We start from the raw sequence: 12,566 nt of genomic DNA, 5'->3' as shown, positions 1-12,566 counted from the left end.
TCATTATTCTACAACCATTAAATCATAATGCGTCTATTTTCATTTTACCCCCCCAAAAAAAGAAAAAGTTTTAACACTGTACAATAGAAATGACAACAAAACAAACTCCATCCACTGATGAAGGCCACAAGATGTGACTACGAGCTTTGGAAAATGTCCATTAAATCAACCTTGTGCTAGTACATGACCCAAACTACACAACATATATATTTATCATTTCAATCTTTATTTACTTAAACAATTTTGACAAACAATTTTATATCATAATACAATGGCTTAAACCATTCATTAGCTCAACATGCCATACAGAATCTGAAATAAATAAGACCTTAATGTCGAATGTCAGTATGTACAAATGTGGTATGCAAAATTACCATCCTTACAAGCTATATACACACACTGACTGTAGAACACACTGTAGTGACAGGCTCATAGAGTGCCCAAAATGACATCTCATATAGTATTATCAAATAAAAATTAATACTAAAGGCTTGAAATAATGCTTCAAAATGGTGGCAAAAAAAAATCTGTGAAAGGGGGAGATATGTGGGCAAAATGGATTTAGACACAGGCATGTAAAATGAATACAGTGCCAATATCCAGCCAGCTAAAAATCCAAGACACACACAACATAACACAGAAGCAGCAAAATATGCTGCATGACACAAAGGCCCCGATGGACCATGAGTTCATACACCAGCCAAAGTTAACAGACAGTCTCAAAAAGGATCCTTATCTCAGTTTCATTTCACTTTAGAGTATCCTTTTGTGTGCGTTTTATAAAGCCGAATTCACCTACTTATATTATGAATCCACTGCGGATAACTGCCATTACATCAGAATGAGGTAAATGAGCCTGTCACGTGATTTAAAAAAAAAAACCTATACATTAAACATTTACACACAAAAAAAAAAGGCAAAACTGCTTCCTCGAAATGTTACAGAGGAATATCGACTGCAGCAAAACCTGTGAGGAGCAGTTTGTTTAAGTGCGGGTTTAACCCAGCGGACAGAACCAGCTGATTCCAAGCTGTAACATGGAGACTGTTTCCAAATTAATAACAGCAAGTAGCCAGTGACAAAGAGGAACGACTGCGCTATGGCTACATGGCTTTGAACGATCAACATTCACTTCAGTCATGAACATGGGGTCCAACTACACCTCTCCAACCCCACATTACATACGCACACATGCAAGAAAATAGCAGAAATATTGCATTTTAAAGCGTACTGTGAGATAAATTAATAATAATGAACACATCCCTTTTTAAATATCATACATTCTAAATGGAAATTAGCTTAACTGTGCAATTAAAGTGAAAATACAGAAGGAAACGAAGGTTAAGAGGAAGCTGTGGTCTGCCGATGACCTTTTGTCGGAGATAGTAGTTTTCAGTGGAACTAAGAATATAACAGTGCCACTTCAGAGTTGACATCTAGAGAGCAACGCATTTGACATTCATACAAGCATGGTACAGCTTCAGGCACATGCAAATATGTGGTAGGGACATATGTGCACCTACTCACAGATGCATTTAGAGCTGCAAAACTGGAGGCGAGTTCACTGTATAGTCGAGCCTCTCTTCCACACGTCACGTTCAAAAAATGCACAATCCCGAACACACGCACATCACTCTTTCTTTCAAACTCTTTCTCTCACGCGCACACACACATACACACACACACACACACACACACACACACACACACACACACACACACACACACACACACACACACACACACACACACACCTGGCACACAATGTAATGGTCTTTCAAGTGTCCTCTCCATTCCCACATTGTGTTGGGTGATTTCAGTAGAGGTTTATGTGGTGTGAGGAACCCTCACACGCTCAGAGGCAGCATGCCTGGTGGAGACACGGCTCTGGATGCTGCAATGGAGGTCAAGGAGCTCGGGTCCAGGCCATTTACAGTCCTGCAGTTGCCACATGGACATTTACATTAGCAAACACTGACGCACGTACAGGGTGGAAACAAATACGCATATACTGTATACACTACGCACAGGAAGAGCAAAACTTGCTGAAAGACTCACGTTTTGTCGAAGTAAGTGGTATGTAGAGAGTGAGAGAACTTTGTGGCGTTGCTGTTGATGAGTTTGCCGTTGTCTGTGCAGTAGTTTTTCCTTGCTGCCTGGTCTTTGGCAAAGTTCCTGCATGCGGCGATTTTAGACTCCAAAGCCTGGTCAGAAAGCAGGAAATACAATCTGTATTTAGCCTGATCATAAACATTTTTAATTTTCTCCTGTGGCTCAGGAGGATGCACTCCGCCTCCATTAATGTAAGTATGTGTTAAAAAGATAGGGCTTAATATTTACCCCAACTTTCCTCAGGAGATCGCCAACAATATTAAGAGCTGAGATTCTAGCAGAAGGAGTGAGGGATGAGTTGCCACAGCCGTTGGTCAATGCTGCACGAGGACAGGAGCCGACGTTAGAATACATATCAGTGAATCTCTCATTTGGCATATGTAATAAAGAGTGAGATGAATTCATCCTGACCTTTTGGGTTGATGAAGGCGTGCTCTATGTTCTTTCCCACAGGCGTGGCTGGGAGGGATAAAGAGGCCTGTACTGCTGAATCCATCTTGTCGATGTCTAAGGTGGGGGAGCTGGGGGCTGACATCCTGTCTGTGGTCCGCTCCCGTACCGCCAGCTCCTGTCTCAGATCTGCAGAAGACAAAAAGTCGTGAAAAACTCCTCCTCTGACTGTTACACAGATGACATATTGCCTGCAAAAAGGCAGAATGGATTCCTGTCTTTACCTCGGGCTTCGTCTTTCAGCCGCTGCACAGACACAAGAAGAGATTCCTTCTCATCCAGCTCACTTTCCAGGAAGGCGTTTCTCTCAATGGCCTGGTTCAAACGGCCCTCAAAGTCCTCCAGAGACACTATTGTGGCCCTGCATATATGTAGAGGTTGAAGAGCACAATTGTTAAAACAACCCCGTTAGAATTTAGCATCACCTCAGCGCCCTCCAAAATAATTCATATATTGACCTCTTGGCTCTCTCCAGGTCGTCGTTGGCCTGCTCAAGCTCTCGGACATATTTGTGGAGCTGCTCCTTTATGCTGCGTGTCTGGCCCAGGTCGTCCTCCAACATGGAAATCTGTTTATAACTCTGGGCATACTGATGCTCCAGCTTCTCCTGATAGAGTGAAGAAGAGAAAAGAGCTTGTGAGTGAGTGTGCGGAGACACAAGGACATAAACCAAATCTGTTGTTTCAGGTAGGGCTGGGTATTGTTTAAAAAAAATGACAATACCAGTACCAAAACCAGTGTCCTTAAGTGACACAGATACCAGCAGAGTACTTCATTCGATACCTGTCTTTGTTCTGCTTTATTCAATAGCCATCATGTGAATGGAAGCATTCAGTCGTGTAAAATGCCACCAGACACCACGGGCACGTAGCATAGCCGTACTTTCAAATGTTTTGGTTGTATATCTGCACACTGAACTGCCAACACTGTCAAATACACAGCACTCAGCTTCACCATACCACAGACTCTATGGCTTGTAGCTGCTGTGGTTGTGGGCAAATCACATGTCACATTAAACTGAACAATGCTTGTGGTAACTGGCTGCAAACAAAACCATACAAGTAGTCATTTTATTTTAGGGGGTCGACTGCAGGTATCGTTTCACTGGAGAACTTCTGATGGTATTTGTACTTGGTTATTCCGGTCAATACCCTAAATACCCAGGCCTAGTTCCAGGAAAAAGAAACATCCCATTTAATTTGACAACAGTACCACTATTGTTGTTACAACCCGGTGAATCATAAGACAGTCAAGATCATGTTTTACACATTATTTTGCTTTCAAAGAGCCTCTTTTTCCCCTCCAGGGAGGCGCTGTGGTGCTTCACAGTACAGTTAGCACGCCTGTATCGTGGTCCCAGATGCACCAAGACAGGAGAGCATGATTCATGACCTCTCTTGTTCATGCACACAGTTTGTTTTTAGCTGCAATCACATGTTGGGCCGTATGAAATCACAATACTTTTCTGCTCTGTATACAGTGGTAATTAATATCATGGTTAACGGTGTGCGCAGTAATTTGTTCTGCTACGCACACGAAAGCACACTGAATGAATCTGACTCCTGTTCACGCCTGCAGTGATTAAGAACTAAATCTGTCCCGGCAGTTTTCTATTTTCTTCCAATCCAATTAAAGAGTGCTGGAGGATTACCTAACAGCATGCCTTAATAACACCTAACATAAAAATAAGACATTGGACCTTGTCCTCAGGATCCAACAGAGATCAGATAACCTCTTAAGTAACCACAAATGACTTTATTGGTGTCCTGACCCATAGACCGCACAAGCAAGCCAAATCCCAAAGTAAGCAACACGGCAATTCACCAGGCCCAGTTACCTTGAGGTTTGACACCTCGTTCTTCAGTCTCTCGTTTTCAACTTGGAGGTCTCTGAGGCGGTGTTCGGCCTGGCCGAGCTGTGCCTCCAGCTCAGCCTCTAGTTCCCGGCTCCCTTCCTGGAACTCCTGCAGCTCTTCCTGGGCATCGTAGCAACTGGATGACACACACACAGACACAGAGGGGAAACACATTAACAATCACTGTCAATTACCAGCAACCCTGTTCATCATCCACCATTCAGCTCTGTATAGCTGACTGGCTGAATGACCACGCACATGAGCTCTGGAAAAATGACTGGCTTTTGTCCTGTAAGATGAGCCAGGCTCAGGCATGTTCTAGCTTTATCTCCAACAGCCAGGAATAACCCTGCATAAAAAGCCCAGTCAGATATTTGTGGATTTTTAACCTTCAGTCCTGCCACTGCCAAACAGGAAACGGTGCAAGGCTCAGCATTGTCGAGTTAAGCATTCTAAATATACATCTCTAAGGAGACAGCTGAACTGTGACAGTAGGTGGTTGAGAAGTAGCTCAGGAAAACAGGTCTGCTGTCATGTGTCCTCAGCTGTGGGAGAGGTTAAAGGTCAGAGGTGAGGAGAAAATGAGAGGGCACAGAAAAACAGGATGGGGACATGTGCTAAGAAACAGGATGTGTGTACACGCTGGTCAGGGATGACCCCATGCAGAGAACCTTAAAACACACACAGTAACTCATAATGTAGGTCTGACATGCAATCAATTTAACATGGAACAGGATGGAAAAATAAATTTGATGGCAATCTCTGAGTTTATTAAGGGCCCTAATTTATTGCTGTCAAGAGTGTGCACACACAGAATGACACCGTGGTTAACACTGCTCTGAGATCAGCTGACTTGTGCTGGGATAATGGCCTCACAGTGGCTCTGCAGAGCGCTGGAATCCATGAATCAGTTGTTGTGGCGGGGCTGTTCCACACATACCAATACCTCAGTGGCTGCTTCATCAGCACGCTGGGCCCTGTAACTATACTGTGTGACAGTCAGGCTCTCACACTTTATATAGTTTAAAACGACCAACAGCACTCTGTATGTACATTAAAGTATGCACTTTAAACTGCTGCTGTCACTTATTTATTAATATTTAAGACAAACTTTATATTGGTATACATGCTTAGAGTTATTTGTCACGGTTTTATTTTATCATTATGTGTGGTTTTACCTTGTTCTCATCTTGTTTTAATGTTTTAAATGTAGCTTTAATGTTTTTATTTCACTTATGTGCAGCTCTCAGGCAACGCAAGACCATTTCACATTTTTAAAGTGATATTCATGAAATGTTTTATGTCGAAGCAGAAAAAATGAAGTTTAAAAGGAGACAACTTTTCAATAGGTCCCTTTCCCACTGGACAAAAACAAACAAACTATCTGGCTTTTGTTTTTAGTTGGAAAGGTTTCAATCAGCATTCATTCCAGATACAAATGACTCTGCAGTAGTAATGGGTTATTTATCAGCTGTAGCTCTGAATGTCTCCAGTCGGCAGTGGTGGAAGTACGATGCCCTGGTGGACACACTAACTTTCGCCCCTTTTGTGGTATGATGCAACAATGTGCTGCCACAAATTCTGTTCATCTTTGTCCAAGCAGTGCTCAAACATTGCTCCAAATTAGTTGGTACCGAAGACAAACTGAATAAGTAAGAGATATAAAAAAGAAGTAACCACTGTAACATTATCATTGGCCTCCATGCTGATATCTACTGCTTACTAACCTGTTTTTCCGGCACATTTGTAACACTGAACGTGACATACTTGTATACTGTAGAGCAGCTCTGGCAGCTCTGGTCTATCAGCAATGTCAATTGCATAGTATGACATCATCGGGCAAAGGGCAGGGTCTGGGCTGAAGACCAAAGGGGACAGAGCTTTTGTAATCAGGCCCCAGAGGCTGTCTGGGTCATCCAACTTTCTCCTAAAAACGTACTTTCATCAAAGAGCATGTCCTGATTTTATCTGACCTTGCTGTTTATTTTATTGGCATCTTATTGGTTTTTAATTTCTTGATTATCAACTTGATTTTTAATTTTTGCCCTTCTTGTATTGTGTCTTTTATCCTGGTGTTTTATTCTCCTTAGTGTTTCAAATGCATTTGGTTTGACTCTAAAGCACTTCGCCTATTTTAGCGTATTTTCTCATGTTTAAAAAAACCTCCATATCTGCGCCAATTCTGGTGGAAAGGGGCTATTATCCACACTACACGCTGCCACTGTAAGCGGTTTACCGTAAGAGTAGTCATGAGAAAAAGCACGCTCCAAAACATGTGTGAGACAAGCCACTATATACTTGGAGTTATTTTTTCCATGGGTTGAAGTTTTTCCCCTATGTACCCACAGCAGGAATTTCTTAGAAAACCACCAGGACTTTAACCCTCTGTGTGCAGGTCTACACTTCCTTTGAGAGCATAACAGGGGCCCTTCTCCACAAATAGAAAAGACAGACAGACGAAGTTCAACAAAGATTTAAACAACACTCACAAGCACCACTGCCAGAGCACAGACACAGACTGTGATTTCTGTCTAAGAAGTCAAAGATGTAGTCATTTCCTCCTGTGTAAGCCGCAGCTGTGGGCACTAATTTCAAAACGCTTGTCTGGTCATTTGCCTTATATGGCTAGACATGGGTTTCTATGCTGCAACTTTATAGAAAAATACCACAAATTAAAAAGAAAATAGTCATAGATGATGAAAAAAGCATTGTGTAATCATGTCTTTCATAACTACAGAGAAAACTACACAGTCAGCTTATTACTATTATGTAAGAGTGAGTGACTACAGCTCCTTAATAAACAAATTAGGCTTCCCTCTGTGTGGAGTGTTTATGTTTTCCGAGTGTGCTTATTTCTTATGGGAGATTGCTGCCATCTGCTATTTGGTTCAACGTTTTTGCAAGACAGATCACAAAATAAAACGTGACACGTTGTTACATAACTCAATTTGCAAGAATAAACTTAGCAGACAACCGGTAACACTCTCCATGCACAGCAAAACATCTATCCTATAGCCGAACAGTATGTCATAACTGTTCTTAACAAGATGTTAAATATGGATGAAGAGGTTATGCACATATATATAGACATTCAGACACTTCTCATATGAGAGGTAAATCACACTGCCTACCTTTTCTTGTATTTGAGGGCTTGGGACTTCCAGTAGTCAACTTCCTCATCCTTTGACGAAAATTTGGGAATCATCTCTGTGTCCATGTCAGGGAACCCTGAGGATTAAAGAGACATTTATTAGCCTCACAACAATTAGCCAGGTGCTTAAACCACATGTGAAAATGATGCAACGCCAATGCTCGTGAGGTTAAAAGTAGAACAAGCATTGGAAAATAAACTAGCAGGTGGCTCAAACACAGTACAAGACTTGTGCTATTTGCATCCTCTGGCATGCAGAATCATGCACCGTGCATTGCCATCTTATCTCAGAGCTGAGCAAACGGGCACATCAAGATTAAAAAAATGTCTCTCATTCCTGACTGGAGAAGATAACAGAACAGATCTCTCTTTACTTAAAAAATGCTGAACAGCGCAAGATCGGCCTGGCCTTGTTATCCTGCCGCTCTGAGATCATGTCATTATTAGTTACTCATTAATCACAGACTATTGCCTCATTTTTTGGCAAGCTTGTCGGTGACTGAACAGCCTCAGTGACATGTGTCCAGTGTCTAACAGAAGTGTGCCTTCTCCTCATTAAATGTATAACCTTGCAGCTCGACTTATGTGATGCCAGCATTACTACAGGAAATCCATGTTAATTAAGCGTGGCTAATGCTGAACAGATCAAAGCTGTATGTTGTAGCCTAGTTCAGAAGTTTTGACTTAGTGTTAGAAGTTTTCATCTTGCGTCCTGTTTGCGGAAATAACACTTAAGTAAAAAGTTGTTCCTCTTTTCTGGTGAGCTAGTAAACTCTGTCTCGCTCTGTGATCTATGTGGCAGGTTTCGAGAAACTATTTAACACATCTGGAAAGAGCCGCTGTGTGTGTTCAGTGTGGGGGGATACACAGCTGCTGCCCCCCTGACAGTCCCATAGCTGTAGCACCAGGAGTATTCATAATCCTAGCAGATATTACAAGGATTTCCTGGATATAGGTCTGACAACCAGGGAATGCCGCACAGGAAACCGCTTAGCTGGACTAAAGGTCAGGCAAACTACACTCAACAGTTTAAGGAAGGTATTATTTTGGCCAGACTAGCCTGTCTTGGGCTTAGGCAAAGAAGAGGGTGTGTTTTTTCCTTTCTAAGATGGTCTAGATTCGGAGGGATGGAGACTCAGAGGCAGAACCGCCCGCTGTTTCCTTTAAACATTCCTCTAAGATGGCGTCATAGACAGTGCACTCCCCACAGGCGCCTCACGTGTCGGTACGCTACTTAGGAAATCATGAAGGAAACTGGAGACCAAAATACCCCAAGGGTGGAGAGAGGGAAAGTGTTGCCAAGCTGTTACTGACATAACATGCTAGTCGTATCATATGAACAAGGTGAGCCTTTAAATATCCCTGGGGGGGGGGGGGACCCAAAATATTTCCCCCTGATTATAGGGGGGGGGGGGGACCCAAAATATTTCCCCCTGATTATAGACACAGACCAGAGGAGCCAGGTAATGTAGCAAACATGGCAGATCTTCTATTTGTTGTGATGCTGAATGGTCAGAGTGGGATCCAGTGCTTTCTATTTGTCCCTGCTGCTGGTCTTCAAAAGGCACGAGCAACAGGAAACTGTTTCCATGGTGATTCAGATCAAAGGCCTTATTGGGATAATCACCCCCTCAAAAGACTAGACGATGTATTAGCTCACTGACCGATGACAGGAGCGACAACATATTAAGGACAGACTGGGACACACTCCAAATGAGACGACAAGGTTGAGTTACATCACGCAACAGGTCGAGAGCTGAAACCCTGCCAGAACACATGACAGTTCCTGTTATCTCTCATTTCAGCATCCTTTGGAGCGGCGTCAGCTTGACCCCTGGATCTATTTGTCTGCTGTAACAATACCAGGACAGAGTGCAGGGCTCATAGCCAGCAAAGATGATGGTGGTGGTGGTGGCACTCTTACTGTGGAGCCATCTAGAAACTACAGACAGAGGAAGGTAGCGAAGAGAGAGTTTCCTCTCCCACATTCTTGTCTCTACATCCTCTTTTGTTGCAGATGACTGGGTGCTTACTAAGAGTTAACATGCTGACACTGATGAAGTCAGATTTTTGTAATGGGGCCTGTGAGAGGGGTGAGTCAAAAACCTCTTTGTAGTCTTACTAGTTTGCTCTAATGTGGATGATAATCTGACCTACAGCTTTTCAGGGTGTGGTGGTACAGTAGGGCTCCCCTGACCTGGGCCTATATTTTGGCTCCTTGTGCTATGCTTTAGTACAGGAGGTCATCCAAATTTGCTAGGCAAATGCTAGAGGTTTCAAATAGCCATGATGTTTTTAAAAGCATCATTAAAAGCTAACAAAAGGAGGCTTAAATATTAAAAGTGACAACTGACATGCATTACAATTAACTGTCATTTACAGGCAACACATTTTTAGAGGTAAAAGGCAGTCCTGAAAATGACAGACTGACATTTATCAGGCCAAATGTAACGTTATCTGAACGGCGGCATTTTGTCATTTCGGTTAGCTAACGTTAATAAACGTGTCGTCAGTGTGTGGGTATCTCACACAGCACAGACGCTTAGGTTAAAGCCAAACAATGCGTTTTAAGCTGTTAAAATAAAACAGACAACACCACAGATTAAAAATGAACCGCACATGAAGCAAAAATCAGAGCTAAAACCTCCGGACATTGACGCCGAGCTCGAGCTGTCATCTCGGGAATGACACAGAAGCCGCCGCTGAGCTGAACACGACACCTCGACACACACACATTAAAACACATTAAAACCGGATATTAACACGGTTAAATTCGGTACCTGCTCATGTCAAATCGGTGTCCAGATATCTTCTGTATCAGGGGGTCTCCTTCCAGCCGGTGTCACATCCAACACACACACATACACACACCTCCCCTACCCTGGCCTCGGATGATACTGAAGTGACTGAGCTGTGTTTAGGAAATTGCCAACGCGTCTCCCGGAACCGACGTAAATCCTGACATGGACGTGCGTGCTGACGTAATTCAGGCTTACGTCAGAACTGGGCAGGGCTGCTATAGAAATAGATGTACCAGACTCTGCAGCACATTTTATTTTCTTTGACTGTAGATTTGTAGCAGCATAGTTTCACTACAGTGACCACAAGGTGGCATATGATTGCCAGAAACTACCACACATGGACAGGGAACAACAAAATACCATAATGTTCTTTCTCATCTATTGTGTCTCTGTTATTGTCTCTATTGGGGCCAATATTAGCTGTGAAATGTGCCATTCATTTATTTTTATTGTTTTAAACCACTGCATTTTTTGTCTCCCTTATTAATTTTTTAATTATTTTTGTCTGTTTTTATGTTACAACTACTGTGGCCTATTATAGGTATTTACCAGGATTAAACTCATTTTAGTTCATGGGCCACATACAGCTCAATCTGATCTCAAGTGGGCCAGACCAGTAAAACCACTGCATAATAACTTATGAATAACAGCCCCTTCAAATGTTTGCTTTTTTAGTGTAAATAAAACTTCTGAAAATGTTCATCCATTTACAAAACAAATGATCCTAAGAAAAATGTGTGCAAATTCAACAATATTTCAGTTTCAGTCAGTCTACTTCTTACTTTCACTACATGTGCATTTTTTCATAATTTTCCACTCCCTCTAAAGTGGAATCTATGGAAGAAGCAGGTTAAGCCATCCTCTGCATCCTCTTACAAGCCATTTACAATCTGAAGTTTTGTCAGTGTCTTAGCAACAGGGTTCCACCCATGTTGTTTTAACACAGAAATCTGATACAGATTCTTTTGTACTGAAGCTGCTGGTTGACAATATTTTGCACAATGTTCAGTACCCTTAAATATAACCACAGTAATTATATCTTGTTATTTCGAAGAACTTTATTCTGGTCAGGGTGAAAAGCCTCTGAGGCAGCATTTTACTCAAGTAATCTATTTACTGTTTAAATTGCTCCTGGAACCTGGCACCCTTTAGCCTTCACAAGTGCATCATTATTAGGTGTGCAAAGTCATCTAGTGGGCCGCATTGGACCCTTTGTTGGACCGGTTCTGGCCCACAGGCCGTATGTTTGACACCCCTGATATATACAGTCTATGAGCTGACATCACAATAGAACAGAATTTAAACTATTGTTCCCATTTAAGAAATGTGGTTCACAAAAACATTGGACCAAAATCCAAAATTTTGTCTTATATGTAAAGTATAGACCATCATTATTCATTTAATTCCCATAAATTCATTGATTTATTATTCATCTTGTTAGTGACGCAGGTTGTGGTAAGAACATTTGATTTAAAGGTCCAGTGTGTAGGATTTAGGGGGATATACTAAATGGAATATAATATAATATATATATTTTATTTAGTGTATAATCACATGAAAATAAGAATTGTTGTGTTTTCGTAACCTTAGAATGAGCCATTTATATCTACATAGGAAGCAGGTCCTTCTATGGAAATCGCCATGTTGCACCGCCATGTCTCTACAATAGCCTAGAACGGACAAACTAAACCAGCTCTAGATAGGGCTATTTTCATTCTTATGTGTTTGCATTTTCACGATTTTACATAGTTTTAGTATTTTTGGATCAGCCACAGTATTTAGCAGCCTGTCCATGACGAGCAGTGTCGGAACAGCACTGATTTTTTTAGGGTGATACTAATTTATTCAGTGTATTTACTGGTTTTAAACACCTGGTCCATTTATTTGGAGAGAAAGAGACCTCTGTGGGATATCTGGCTCCCAGTATGTCCCTAAATCCCACTAAATCTTGCACACTGTTCCTTTAAGGGCAAAGTTCATTGAGTCACATTAACTTATTACAAACACAGTTTCATTGGAGAAAATGACTTGTTGAATTCTTGATACTTTTTTATTAGGAAAGACATAAACACAAATAAAAAGATAATAATTTTTCTTTAGCAAATCTACATTTAAATGTAGCCTAGTTAGTGACTTTGTGCAGTTTAATGACATTACTACATTAGACTGTATCAGCTGCAGCTTTGAAAATATCTCC

The 12,566-nt window shown here is 41.7% G+C and overlaps 1 protein-coding gene across 1 annotated transcript; it reads right to left on the bottom strand.

Annotated features, from left to right (window-relative positions):
• Nucleotides 1-205: 205 nt before the first annotated feature.
• ndel1b (nudE neurodevelopment protein 1-like 1b) lies at nt 206-10,495 on the bottom strand. Its single transcript, XM_050068617.1, has 9 exons — nt 10,349-10,495; nt 7,549-7,645; nt 4,400-4,553; nt 3,021-3,169; nt 2,787-2,923; nt 2,524-2,691; nt 2,341-2,432; nt 2,059-2,204; nt 206-1,938 (listed from the first exon to the last, which is right to left on the bottom strand). The coding sequence occupies exons 2-9, from the start codon at nt 7,632-7,634 to the stop codon at nt 1,848-1,850; spliced, it is 1,023 nt and encodes a 340-aa protein (XP_049924574.1). The 5' UTR covers nt 7,635-7,645; nt 10,349-10,495; the 3' UTR covers nt 206-1,847.
• Nucleotides 10,496-12,566: the final 2,071 nt, after the last annotated feature.

The sequence above is a fragment of the Epinephelus moara genome, chromosome 18 (assembly GCF_006386435.1).
Source record: "Epinephelus moara isolate mb chromosome 18, YSFRI_EMoa_1.0, whole genome shotgun sequence".
NCBI classification, from domain to species: Eukaryota; Metazoa; Chordata; class Actinopteri; order Perciformes; family Serranidae; genus Epinephelus; species Epinephelus moara.
Note: the sequence above shows the minus strand (reverse complement) of the source record. Positions and strands in the feature narration are given on the sequence as shown.

Coding starts and splice junctions, on each gene's coding strand:
- ndel1b (XM_050068617.1), bottom strand. CDS start 7,634: ATGGACACAGAGATGATTCCCAAATTTTCGTCAAAGGATGAGGAAGTT. Junction 2,692..2,786: donor GCTGAAAGACGAAGCCCGAG/GTAAAGACAGGA, acceptor TGTCTTCTGCAG/ATCTGAGACAGGAGCTGGCG. Junction 1,939..2,058: donor ACCACTTACTTCGACAAAAC/GTGAGTCTTTCA, acceptor TGGCAACTGCAG/GACTGTAAATGGCCTGGACC.